We start from the raw sequence: 12,648 nt of genomic DNA, 5'->3' as shown, positions 1-12,648 counted from the left end.
AATGCAAGTTTTGCAACAACTATCTTGTTTAAATAATAAAAACATTGCAAAAATTTTTGAATTTACAGTATTCTGTTAAGCAAGGTCAGTTTCAATGGATATGTTCAAATTATCTTAAGGGCATACGCTACAGTTACAGGGGAGGTAATGACGTTGCTAACGTAAAATGTTATTTTTCGTGACGTCAAACTGTGACATATCAGAAAAAGATGCACTTTTCGACTGATTTTTATCATTCAGACTGATTTAACTTGAAAACAAGTTCATGAACCCTTCTTTTTTAAAATGACATTAGGTTTGATTACATATGAAGATTATTTGTACCAATTTTTATGAAAAAGTCACTGATGAAACTTTTAAAATCAGATAAATATACAGCAAAAAATGCCATTTTTTTCTAGAATCATGAAACTTTGATAAAAATTAATTATTTCCAAAGGATTGTTATTCAAATTTAGGGCATTCTTATATAAAGAAAATTTCCAAATGTTTTCACAAAAATCCGCTTGTGTTTATCTTTTGAAACAATAAATGTGGATAGTGTCCACATGTGGACACAGATGATGCCCCTGCTTGCATATCATATAGTTATAAAGGGACATATCTGAAGAACGGTAAAAGTGACGCTACCCAAATTTGAACTTGATCTGAGTTTTATGGTAATAAGCATTGTGTGTAAGTCTCACACCATTTGGTTGAGGCTAACTTAAGTAGAGAACAGAAACTAAAAATTTTGCAATCTTTCGATTTAAAAAGGGGCATAACTCAATAATGTTTAAAGTGACACTACCCAAATTCAACTTGATCTGTGTTTTATCAATGGAAGTCAAAATTAAACATTGCATTGTATAAAGCATTGATTGTAGTTGATTCAACTAAAATCATGGACAAAGGAAGATAACTCCAATTTTAAAAATTACTTAATATTTGGAAGAAAATAAAAATTTTGCAATTTTTCCATTTATAAAGGGGCATAACTTTAGAACGGTTAAAGTGACACCACCAAAATTCAAACTTGATCTGTGTCTTGTGGTAATAAGCATTGTGTATAAGTTTCATAACATTTGGTTGAGGCAAACTCAAGTTAGAGAACAGAAAGCAAGTTTGTAAGTACGTACGTACCGACGGACAAGGGTAAAACTTAATGCCCTCACCACTACGGCAGGGGCATAAAAAAGTTAGGTATGTCTATCCAAAGGATAAAAATGTGCAAAAATCTGTAAATGTCTAAAATTTCGCCCCCTTTTATCTCTTAAAGTAGCACATGAGGTTTATTTTGTATTACAGGTTTGAGTTGATTAGGTGAAAAATAGCTTGTATGCAAATATTCGTGGGATCAAAACTGTATCATATGCCCTTAACCACAATTCTGTCCTCTTTTCATTAAAGTGACTTACCAAATTAGACTTATCACCAGTTTTGTACTTACATGAGCAATAAGACGGTTGCCACATGTGAAACAGGATCTGCTTAACCTTCCAGAACACCTAAGATAACCCTCTGTTTTGGGTTGGGTTTGTGTTCATCAGTCTTTAGTTTTTCTGTATTGTGTTTTGTGTACTGTTGTTTGTCTTTGGTCATTTTTTGTTTTTTGCCATGGCATTGTCAGTTTGTTTTCTACTTATGAGTTTATCCCTTTAGTATATTTGGCCTCTCATTTTAAATAAATAATTCATGTTTGCCCATACTAAAATATCAATCCATACAAATCCAACAGATTTAATTTAAAGATGTCATAAACAGTCTCAGGAATGCATTACATTGTGCAATGCCAAAAAATAGACAGAATATAGGAGCATAAGTTTTGATAACTGTATAGCAATACATATTTAGTTATGTATTAATTTATTTGTAACAAAATCAATGTTATAACCCATAAAGACAATAATAAAAGACTTTCATACAGTGTTAAATTGATAATCTTAAGAAAAAGTTAGTTTAAACGATCAATAAGTTTACATCAATTGTATCTAAATTTAAGGGCTCTATAAACAACATCACAGTAAAAATTAAGATATGATATCCCCTTTGTAATAAGTATTAGTACTCACTCAAAATGAAATGCTTACAGAATAAACATGTTTAAATTTTAGCAGAAGCTAGTTAAAAAACAGTTAAGCCAGGAGTCCATTATAAGCATAATGAAATTGTTGCAAAGATAAAATGTAAGAATGTCAACTTGGTGAAGAATTACTAATCAAATATTCAAATACTTGTTGGTTTAACGAACAAAACACGAGTACTTGAAGGGGACATCATGTCCATACAGGAAACCAATTAATTGAGTATCATATTGGTATTTGATATTTGCTACTACCGAGTGATACTCAAGTAGTTGAGAATCCGTTGACATCCCTAATAAAATGGAATATTGTAGAGGGCATTAATTCAGAAGTTTTTTAAACAGCACTGAAGAAAATATTGCAGGAGCATATCTTTACTTGAATTGTGAAGTCCAAATAATCTCCTTCACATGTAATTTAATCAAAGCACTCTCTATTCATTGAATAATGTGTTGACAGATGAATGGAAATCAATTATAATGTCCTGAATGAGCTAAAATCAGAAAAAATCAGTAGGGATCTCCCTCCCCTTTCAGTCACACCTGTTATAAGGGTCACCACTAATAAGCAAAAAATAGTATTGTCAGGTCACCATATGTTTGTCCTGTTGAATTAATACCATTGCATTTTGAACCTCAATTTAAAGGTCACCTCTCTTATAAAGTCAGTTTTCTCTGGTCCCATGGGTGACCCTGATATACTGGTTTGTCTGGATATGTAACCATATATCAACGTTGGGTTCCAATCCACAGGGTCGAAATTAGAAGTCTCCAGATTGTCAGTGGCAAGCAGATTTTATATAAGGCAAGCTTAACTGATGTTACAATTAATATCATATATATATGCTTTCATAAAGGGAAAGTAAATTTTATTGAGGGCAAATCAATACACCAGGTAAATGGTTTATACTGTATTTTTTATACAATTGAAAAAAAAGTTGTCGTAAAGTTACCTGCTGGCTGTTTAATCTTTCAGGTAAATTCACAGGATCTGTAACCATAGTAACATCTTCTGGCATACATAAACATGGAAATGCAAACCAATAATAATAAATATACTTCTTCAGATCCTAAAAAATAAATAAAACTACAAAAACAGCAAAGTCTTAATTGATTTACTATAGTGAGAATAGCTACTTAGCAAGATCTTCTCTCTCACCATTAATATTAATATTCAAATAAGGAGATGTTGTATGATTACAGATGAAACAACTATTCACAAGACACCAGAGGGCAAGAACGTTAACAATTACAGGTCACAGTACGAACTTCAACAACTTTCAAATTATATGCAATTTTATACAAAAAGTTATAATGACTCTTGTATAAAAAGTCATAATCACTCTAAGTCTAACCTTCTTATCAAAATATCAATGAAATAAAAGAAAGTTACAAAACAAATGATAGATGTAACAAATATTAGTATTTTTTGTATTTATAGCATTAACAAAAAAAGTATTAGAAAATAAGAACAGAGCTTATAAATAAGAAGATAAATCAGTTTGTCTTTATTGGTTTTGCAGTTTCTTTTTTCTCATGTTTCTAGATAATTTATTCTTTTCAGCATATTTGCTGAATTATTTTTATCTCTAGACTTGATGAATCTTAAATAAACTTACTGCAAATGTTAATAACAGAAATCTGGATAAAAGGGATGGATTTTCTTCTATTTTCTTGCTCACAATATCTTCCCAGACCTACAAGTAAATTTTAACTTAACTGCAACATACTGCTATGCTTGAATTTTTATTTAAGATCGATTGATTACTGTAAATTCAGAAATTATTACGAGGTTTTTATTAATGCGAAAAATGCGACTGTGTGAGTATCGCAATAATAAGAACTTGCATTTTGATATCTGAAACATACATCTGTATGGAGATTTTCCTGAAATCGCAATAATTAATCTCACATTTTTGTCTATTCTTCAAAAATTGCAATAAGAAATGTGAGCAATAATTTCTGAATTTACAGTAATTGATTGATTGGTGCCTGCTTAACATCCAGCAGCACTAATAACATGCATATCTAGGACTATAACACATTAATGTGATATGAAGATAGCCAGCTTTGTACTAGGTCAAACACATTCAACTCCAAGCTGATAACTCTTTACTCTTACTCCTTATTAATCATGTCAATGTTTCAAGCTTGCACTTGGTGGAGAAGCAATAGATAACAATATTAAAGTCATTGGTTTGAACTTTGAACTTAACCTACAACCTCTTCTGCACAAGGTCAGCAATCAACATACCATATATTTTTGTAGCATTTTAAAAAACTATTCATATATTTTATAATATAACATAGGCAGATCCAGGGCTGTGTGGGAAAAATTTGGTTGATTATATAGGGAACCACTGAAGCATGACTGGAGCAGGCCCCCTCTTAGGGCAGTCAATGCCCCCCCCCCCCCCTTATGAAAATTTCTGAATCTGCCACTGTATGAGATGCAATTCTGACTTGTTGGTTAAGTAATAAAAAAATGTTCCTCTTACTGTTTTAATATAGCCTATAGGTCAGTTGATCATATATATGCTGTTTCTTTTTTTAAAAGACAACCATCAGTTTTTAGTCTAAGGAACTTGTTGCTATTTATTGGTGTAGTATACCATTATGATTTAGGCAATTTGAGTTAAAAGTATGCAATTCAGTGCAATGATAATCAAAGTACTGAAGTACTGACCATCGGATGACCGCAAGTTCTTGTGGATGGTCACAAGCATTTGTCTCAGAAAAAAAATCACATCTGTATACCTGAAAGTGAGGTTAATGTACAGATATATTTTTTTCTGAGACAAGTTCGTGTGTGGATGATGAATAAATGACAGGGAATTCAACGTCACCGTAATAACTATTATATTGTAGTGATACAAATCGGTATACTCTTGTTTGTTGTCATGTATATATTATATTAATGTTTGCATATAACAGTTACATGTATATATAATTGTCATCCATTTGTATATCATTCTATTCTGCTATTCTAATAATAGTGCAGTGCAAGTGCATGGTGGACACTCTTCTGTAATAATTCGAATTTTCTAATAGATTGGATTTGAGCAGGTATTCATATTTTCCCGCAAAAAGTTGATTCATATTACCTTAATTTGTGCTGTGTACATACTATTTTTTATTAATATCTTTTAATATTTTAATATTTTAATGCAATAAAGACATTATAAACCCTTATTTAATTCACCCTAACTAATTTTATTTTTGAATTATATTCTATCATATTATTGTAAATATAAAGATATTCGCTTTTTCGGTTAAGCAAATATTTTAAAATTGCTCATCCGATAAGTGGAGTGCTCCGAATGTAAACAGAGGTACATACCTGAACAGAACAGAACAGAACAGAACAGATATTCTTCAGCATGCTTTAACACAATTTTTCTGTACGTGTACATACATATCATCAATGAATTTTTACTTATATATATATTTCTAAGGACAAAACATTTTCATATTATTAATTTATGTTCTAAACAAAAATATTTTTATGAGTATTCATTGAAGAAATGAATTTATAACAAGTGATAAGGAATGTTATTTTGCACTCGATAATGTCCGCCTATATAGATCGGTTACCAGTCAAACACGAAAGTTACGTAAGTAGAAATCTCGTCTGCAACAATACATCGGAATGCCCTCACCGTCATCGTGATGTAAAAATGACAAGTGCATGCCATAAAAAATGGCATAAATGTCATTTTTGAAACATTTGTAATCTATCAAAATATATAAGATAAGCAAAACATTCAGAAAGATGTGGAATCATATGTATTAAAATTGTCAAGTACTAGATTGTCTCATAATTACATATAATGGAATCTTTGAAAAAGGGCTACTATGATATCTGACCTAAAATCATGAGAAAATAAAACATAACAAACCTTCTTTCCAACATTCTCTAGTAATTCTTTGTGATCACATTCTTTAAATTTGTCTATTGTGTTCATATTATGCAAGACACCATGTGATCTGAAACATCTTGATGGAACCTGTGGTACCCTTTAAAAAATATGAAAAAATATAAACATTTGAGAAACTTGAGGCTTTGAAGAGTCACCTGAATTTATGTCCATTTTCAACATTGAAGACTAGAAAAAAATTCATGAATAAGTTTTCTTTTTTGTTGATCTTGTATTGCTGATCATTTTTTCTGTTTTCAGGTTCTTTCTATCTACTAAAGTTTTCACCCAAAATGCAAAAAAAAAAGGTAAAAATCGTCATTCAAGAGCAATAACTTCTATAAGAAGTGGACTAACAATTTGAATAATTTTGCTAATAATTGCTTCTCTATATCTATTGTAAGTTTAACAGTTTAATGCAAACTATATTCATATATATGTGTATGATTATCTGTAAAGAGAGGCTAAGATGTATGAGAAATGAAACATTTTTTTAAAAGATAAACCACATCTGATCTTGATGGTCCATGACTGAGGGTGGGGCAAAATAATCTCTATTCATATCAGATGTGCCAATACAACTGCATACCAAATATCATTGACTCACCATTTGTTGTTCCTCTTAAACTGACATAATCACAAACTTAAACAATGGTTGACACCACCAATGACATAAATCTCATTGCAGATTAAACAAAAATTATGGGATTGCAGCATATTTTTTTCTAATTACCTAACAGCATAGAATTCCAACAATTATAATTCATCATAAAAGCGCCAACCATTTTGATTCAGATGGTTCTTTAGATTTTAACAGTAAAATTATATGAACTATAAAAGACATATGATAAGTGATGACAGTAAAAAATGTTAAGTTGTATATGACAATAGATAGCTTACTTATCAAATGCTGAATACTCTACATTCAATCTGCATGGCAAACCGACTGGATCACCTGAAAAAAGTAAACAAAGCTTTACAATTTTAAATAATTTAACATCTTTAAAATAAAGTTTATTTTCATTGTTTCTGCATTTACATACATGTTTGTTTGTTTGATGGTGTTAAGTACTACTTTCAGCAATATCTGCTATGTTATGCCGGCCAGTTTATTGTAGTGGAGAAAGCCGGAGTACATTGAGAGAATTACCAACCTTCTGCAGGACAACTGGCAATCCTTTTCAGTTAAGATAAGAGTTGAACATGCCTCACCAAGAGAAGGGTTCGAACTCACTACCTCAATGTTGACAGGCCAGTGATCACTGTAGATGAACTACTTAGATCATGACATACATGAAATTGTAAATAACATGAAATCATACCGGGTAATTCTTTCACAAACTAAACATCATTTAAACATATTGGTAGTGCACATTATTGTGTCTACAAATTTATATGAAAAATTTCGAAAAAGAAGGTAAGATTTGATAGGAACTTTTTTCATTCCAATCTATATCATATACAAACACTTCTGGTGATTTTGAGGTGACTGGGACAATTTTTTTAGGCACATTCTTTAAATGTTGAAAACTCCTCAGTGTTATTGCTGTTAATATGTTGAGTTCATAGAAGAACTACTTTGATATAGTGAATATTGTACATCCACCTTGAGACAGAAACTTTTCTCATTTTAGTCACATATATATATATATATGTATATTAATTTGTCCTTATGCAGAACATCCTTTAAACATATACCAAAATAATGAACAGTTGTATCAAATGTAGGATGCATGATTAAACATAAAAACAAAAACAACAAATATTTTGTCACATTTTGAAACAATATGAGAATAAGGACTTTATTCTAAAAATGTTTATTTAATTCAATTGTAAGTATTTCATTGTTTAAAACCATATATTCTTTTTCATAGTTTTATTCATGGGATTGGACATAAGGCATTGCCTATACAAATCTTTTCCAATTCAAAATAGATTTTACAATCATACATACAACTATATGTGCATATCAAACAATAATAGTCATTTTGGGGAGGCAACCATCCCCATCTTTAATGTTTTGTAAAAAAAATTAACAGACCACTATTAGTGAGTCATTGTTGTTTCATTTCTTCACACAAATCACTGACTTCAAAACACAATATTTTTTCTATAAACCTGTGTTAACAAGGAAAGAAGGTAACATGTGTATACTTGAGTGTCAATTAGAAACAGTCTATCTTAAAATAATGGAAATATATCTGAAATTTATACATATTTCCTCTCTATGAAAATATTTCGATAGCAGTGACTCTTTCTTAGTTTATTAAAAAAAGACCAAAGGACAAACATGTGAACAATTGCATGTCACAATACAGTCTTTTAACATTGAGCAAAACCCATACCATGTATAGTAAACTATAAAAGGAATGACAAAATTCCACATTTTGTTGGTTTTTTTTCTTCTTCTAGAATTAAGTTTCGTATAGTCTTCTTTTTTTATTATGTCATACACTGCTGATACGCCTGCCTTTCTTTTTTGTATCAAATGCATTATTCTTATACTTTTTTTTATTGTGTAGCAAACAATAAATTACATGTAAGATCTTTCCTTATGTCAGAATAACTGATCATTGACAAAAATATTTATAGATTTTTAGATGGCATTTTCCATATCAATATAAAAATAAGGAGATGTTGTATGATTGCCAATGTCAGAGACAACTATCACTACAAGCACGGGGACACATTTTATAGCATCCATACTGCATGAGCAACAAACCCTGCAATCAATATAAAAATAAGGAGATTCACCCCTATTATCAGCTCAAGAGTCTTGACAAACTATAGAAATTGTAGTTTACCATGTTTACTGTCAAACTTCCACTGCTAGAATTAAAACCTGAATGCAACACTATACTTTTCAATGGTGCCAAAGCATAAACCTTCAACATTGGTCATTAAAAAACACAATAAAAATCGCAATAATCATGATAATAAACATGATAAATGCACACAATAATTTCTGAATTTACAGTAACTGATGCACAACACAGATTCCACAAAAGACAATCTTGTGAATCCCAACTCATCATAACCATCAACGACATCGCATCAAAATTAAAAAGAAACTGTCACGAAGACATCATCCTTCTAGATTTTTCAAAAGCATTTGACAAGGTACCACATCACCACCTACTACACAAGCTGGAATATTACAGTGTCAACCCAAAAAACCAACAGATGGATTCGCTCCTTCCTACATAACAGGAAACAGAGCGTAATACATGTACTAGAGGGAGCTGTCTCCACTCATGTACCTTTACTCTCTGGTGTACCCCAAGGCACAGTTGTTTGACAATTACTGTTCCTGGCCTACATTTATGACGTGCCAGAAACAGCAACTACATCAGAGACCAAACTATTCGCTGATGGCAGCCTACTCTTTCATACCATGACCAACCAAGCAGACAGTGACCTTCTTCAGAAAAACTTAACATCATTGGAGGACTGAGAAAACAAATGGCAAATGAGTTTCAATGCCAAAAAATGCATTGTCATAAGAATATCACTGAAAAACCGACCAGTGATACAACAACATACAAACTACACGGTCATACTCTAGACACTGTTGAAGATAGCAAATACCTAGGAGTAACAATCAGTAACAACCTAACCTAAGATAAACACATTGATAATAGGGTTGGCATAGGAAATAGAACATTAGATTAATATGCAGAAATCTCAAAGGCTGCACAAAATCTGTAAAGGCAGCTGCATATGTATCCATGGTAAGACCTGCAGTGGAATATGCATGCACAGTATGGGATCCAACAAACCAAAATAAGATCAAGGCAATAGAGCAGGTACAGAAAACAGCAGAAAGATTTGTGAACAACAACTACACAGATCCAACACCTGGCTGTGTCACAAATATGGTTAGATCATAAAATATGGGAAATCCTTGAACAATCGAGGAAAACAGACAAATTATGCATGCTATTCAAGATCCAGCATGATCTAATTGACACAGACCGTCAACAATATTTTACTCCAAATGATAAACGGACCAGAGGTAAAAATCGCTACTACCAAGAAAGAACATGTACAGACACCTACTGCCAATCTTTCTTTTCAAAGGACCATCAGGGATTGTAACAATTTACCAGCATCAGTATCATTGGCCAACACAGTTGAGGGATTCAGGGCTGCCCTAAAGACATGGTCTGAAAGGAACTACAGTAGGCAACACTAACAGAGCTCCAGATAAGAATTCACAAATTGGGGGTTTTACCCACCATTTTTTATGTAATTGAGTGAAATAGTTTTTTCAATTGCATTATTAATTCTAATTCACCCCTCAGGCAAATATCAAATTGAGTTTTTCACCACCAAGCTCCTTAATGTATTGGGTTTTTTCATCAACAAAATTTAGGTATGTTATAATGAAATTACATCAAACCGAGATGTTCATCCATCTTAAATATGTTTCTTTCATTATATATGTGATAGCTGTTTTATTTAATTTATACCCGTACGAGCAATTATTCGTTTAATTTGTGTCTAGTTTAAACCGTTTTGTATTTTCTCTCAACTTACATAAACTGGTGTCACTAGTGGGACAGTAACTAATTACTTTTCTAGAGCACATACTATCACCTGTCAGTTTATTTGGAGTAGGTGTGGCTAAGTTTTTAGACTTTTATGTAGTATTTGTGAACAAATTAATGACTGGGGTTAATGACTGAGACTACATTCAATTTAAATAATCCTGCAACATCAAATTAATAAATGACAATGTTGTACTGCACTTGCCAATAAGACAACTATCTATAGCATAAGTACAATTAGACCAAACACAATGAAAGTGGCAAGCTACATTTACTTCAAAACGAATATGTGTGTTTACTCATCAACTAAAATGAAGAAGAAAAAAAATTACTCTTTTAAACTAAAATAATACTTGAATGTTTTTGTTTAATTTTATTTACATAAATCTGGTCTTTAGTTGTCCCTTATTAGAACTTTTAGTTTCCATTGATTTTCAACTATATAATTGATTTGGCCTTTCACTGTTCCGACTGATTTAGTTCTTGCACCATTGATTAGTCATATGGAGACCAAACCCGTGTTGTACTAACAGTAACAATTAATGTTCTCGTTCAGGCAGGCATACTAGCCCTGGACGTGACATTGCACGAACCTGTGCGTCCGAGAGATGCTTCCTGATAACACTAGCTGAGTTTTGTTATCATCATAATTTTCCCTCAGCTATCAAAAAGAAGCTGAAAACATGCTCCTATTCAATATATTTACCGAAAATTTACTTTCGTTTTAATTCATTGCTATGTGTAACGATAAATCCCAATCAATACGAAAATAATTATGATCACATGACTTATGCTAATTGGATAAATGCAGAGAAAAGATGGAAATATGTGTATTTGATGCAACGCTCTATTTTTAGAACGAAAGGACATTTCCAATCATAAATATTACAAAAATAGATTTACGCGACGACAATGTAATAGATAAGGGTAAATAACGCACACGATAGCGACTAGAAGGGTTAAGAACACATGGTTTTGACATATAATCAGTCAGGGGACTTACTTAAATGAGTGATTTTCTAAATCACTGATTCAAGTAACATTATGTCAATAAAGGTTGGAAGTAAGAGTTGTCTTTCTTTAATAATCACCTATTTAAGTAGTACAAATTAATCACTAGACTAAGTGATTTAATTTTATTGTAGCTTTAAATATAGAATACTAATGATCCAGGGACTAATTATTTTGCTAAAATTATCAGAACCAACATGTGTGTTGATAGGATGACCTGGTCATGTCAGGTGATGACCTTGTACTAAATCTAGGATAATGACATAAAAATCACTTGTTTAAGTATCATACCTCAATTTCCTTCCAAAAAATCACTTCTTTAAGTATCATTATTTTAATAACCCCCACTAATTTAAACACCCCCTACAGTGAAATTTTGATCGCGAACAGTAGAATTTTATTACATAATCTATAAGATGAAACCTTGAATTTTACAGGAAAAATACTCCCACTATTGGGAAAAATCTGTTAAGAAAGTATCAGTTCATTATGTAAAGCCATATTAATAGCATTTTTTTAAACTGAAATAGAATTTGCAGCTAAATGATTGCATCAAAGGCATAAACCTTGCTGCTTAAAAGAAGCAAAAAGTTCATTTTTTTCAATATTACTAATGAAAAGATATTATCTAAACCTATGTGTTTAAAATTTTGGTAAAACTGCATAATCACAATTTGTGACAAAACTTCGAATTTGCTACTTAAATAAGTGATTTAAAAATCACTTATTTCAATAAGTCCCCTGACTGATAATTGGGTTTTCCTTTGCATGAATTGGGTTTTTGAACGCTGCAATCGTCAATTGAATTGGGTTTTCAATTTTTTTTATTGCGTGATCACGCAAATACGCAGCTAATCTGGAGCTCTGACTAAGTTGTACATAATTTTAATTGTATAATATTGCGAAGTTTTTAAATGAAAATAGCCAAGAGACTTTTTGTGTTGCCCGACACTGTGCAAAGTTTTCGCCCAGAACTAATCACTACAGTTTTGAATCCAGTTCCTTACCTGGAAGAAGAAGAAGAACCAATCAAATGTTGATTTTGCTATCAATATTTACACAATTATGGCGGAATAATATCTTGTAGTTAACTGGTAATGTCAAAAAG

The 12,648-nt window shown here is 31.6% G+C and overlaps 1 protein-coding gene across 1 annotated transcript in view; it reads right to left on the bottom strand.

Moving 5' to 3' along the window:
* LOC127735116 (ubiquitin-like modifier-activating enzyme ATG7) overlaps window positions 1–12,648 on the bottom strand; it is a 40,777-nt gene that overhangs the window by 27,838 nt on the left and 291 nt on the right. Inside the window, exons 2-5 of the mRNA XM_052245216.1 lie at window positions 6,880–6,934; window positions 5,962–6,079; window positions 3,682–3,759; window positions 3,016–3,132 (exon numbers count right to left, since the gene is read on the bottom strand). Coding sequence (XP_052101176.1) covers window positions 3,016–3,132; window positions 3,682–3,759; window positions 5,962–6,079; window positions 6,880–6,934 — 368 coding nt within the window. The remainder of the gene's footprint in view (window positions 1–3,015; window positions 3,133–3,681; window positions 3,760–5,961; window positions 6,080–6,879; window positions 6,935–12,648) is intronic.

The sequence above is a fragment of the Mytilus californianus genome, unplaced genomic scaffold (assembly GCF_021869535.1).
Source record: "Mytilus californianus isolate M0D057914Y unplaced genomic scaffold, xbMytCali1.0.p SCAF_1, whole genome shotgun sequence".
NCBI classification, from domain to species: Eukaryota; Metazoa; Mollusca; class Bivalvia; order Mytilida; family Mytilidae; genus Mytilus; species Mytilus californianus.
Note: the sequence above shows the minus strand (reverse complement) of the source record. Positions and strands in the feature narration are given on the sequence as shown.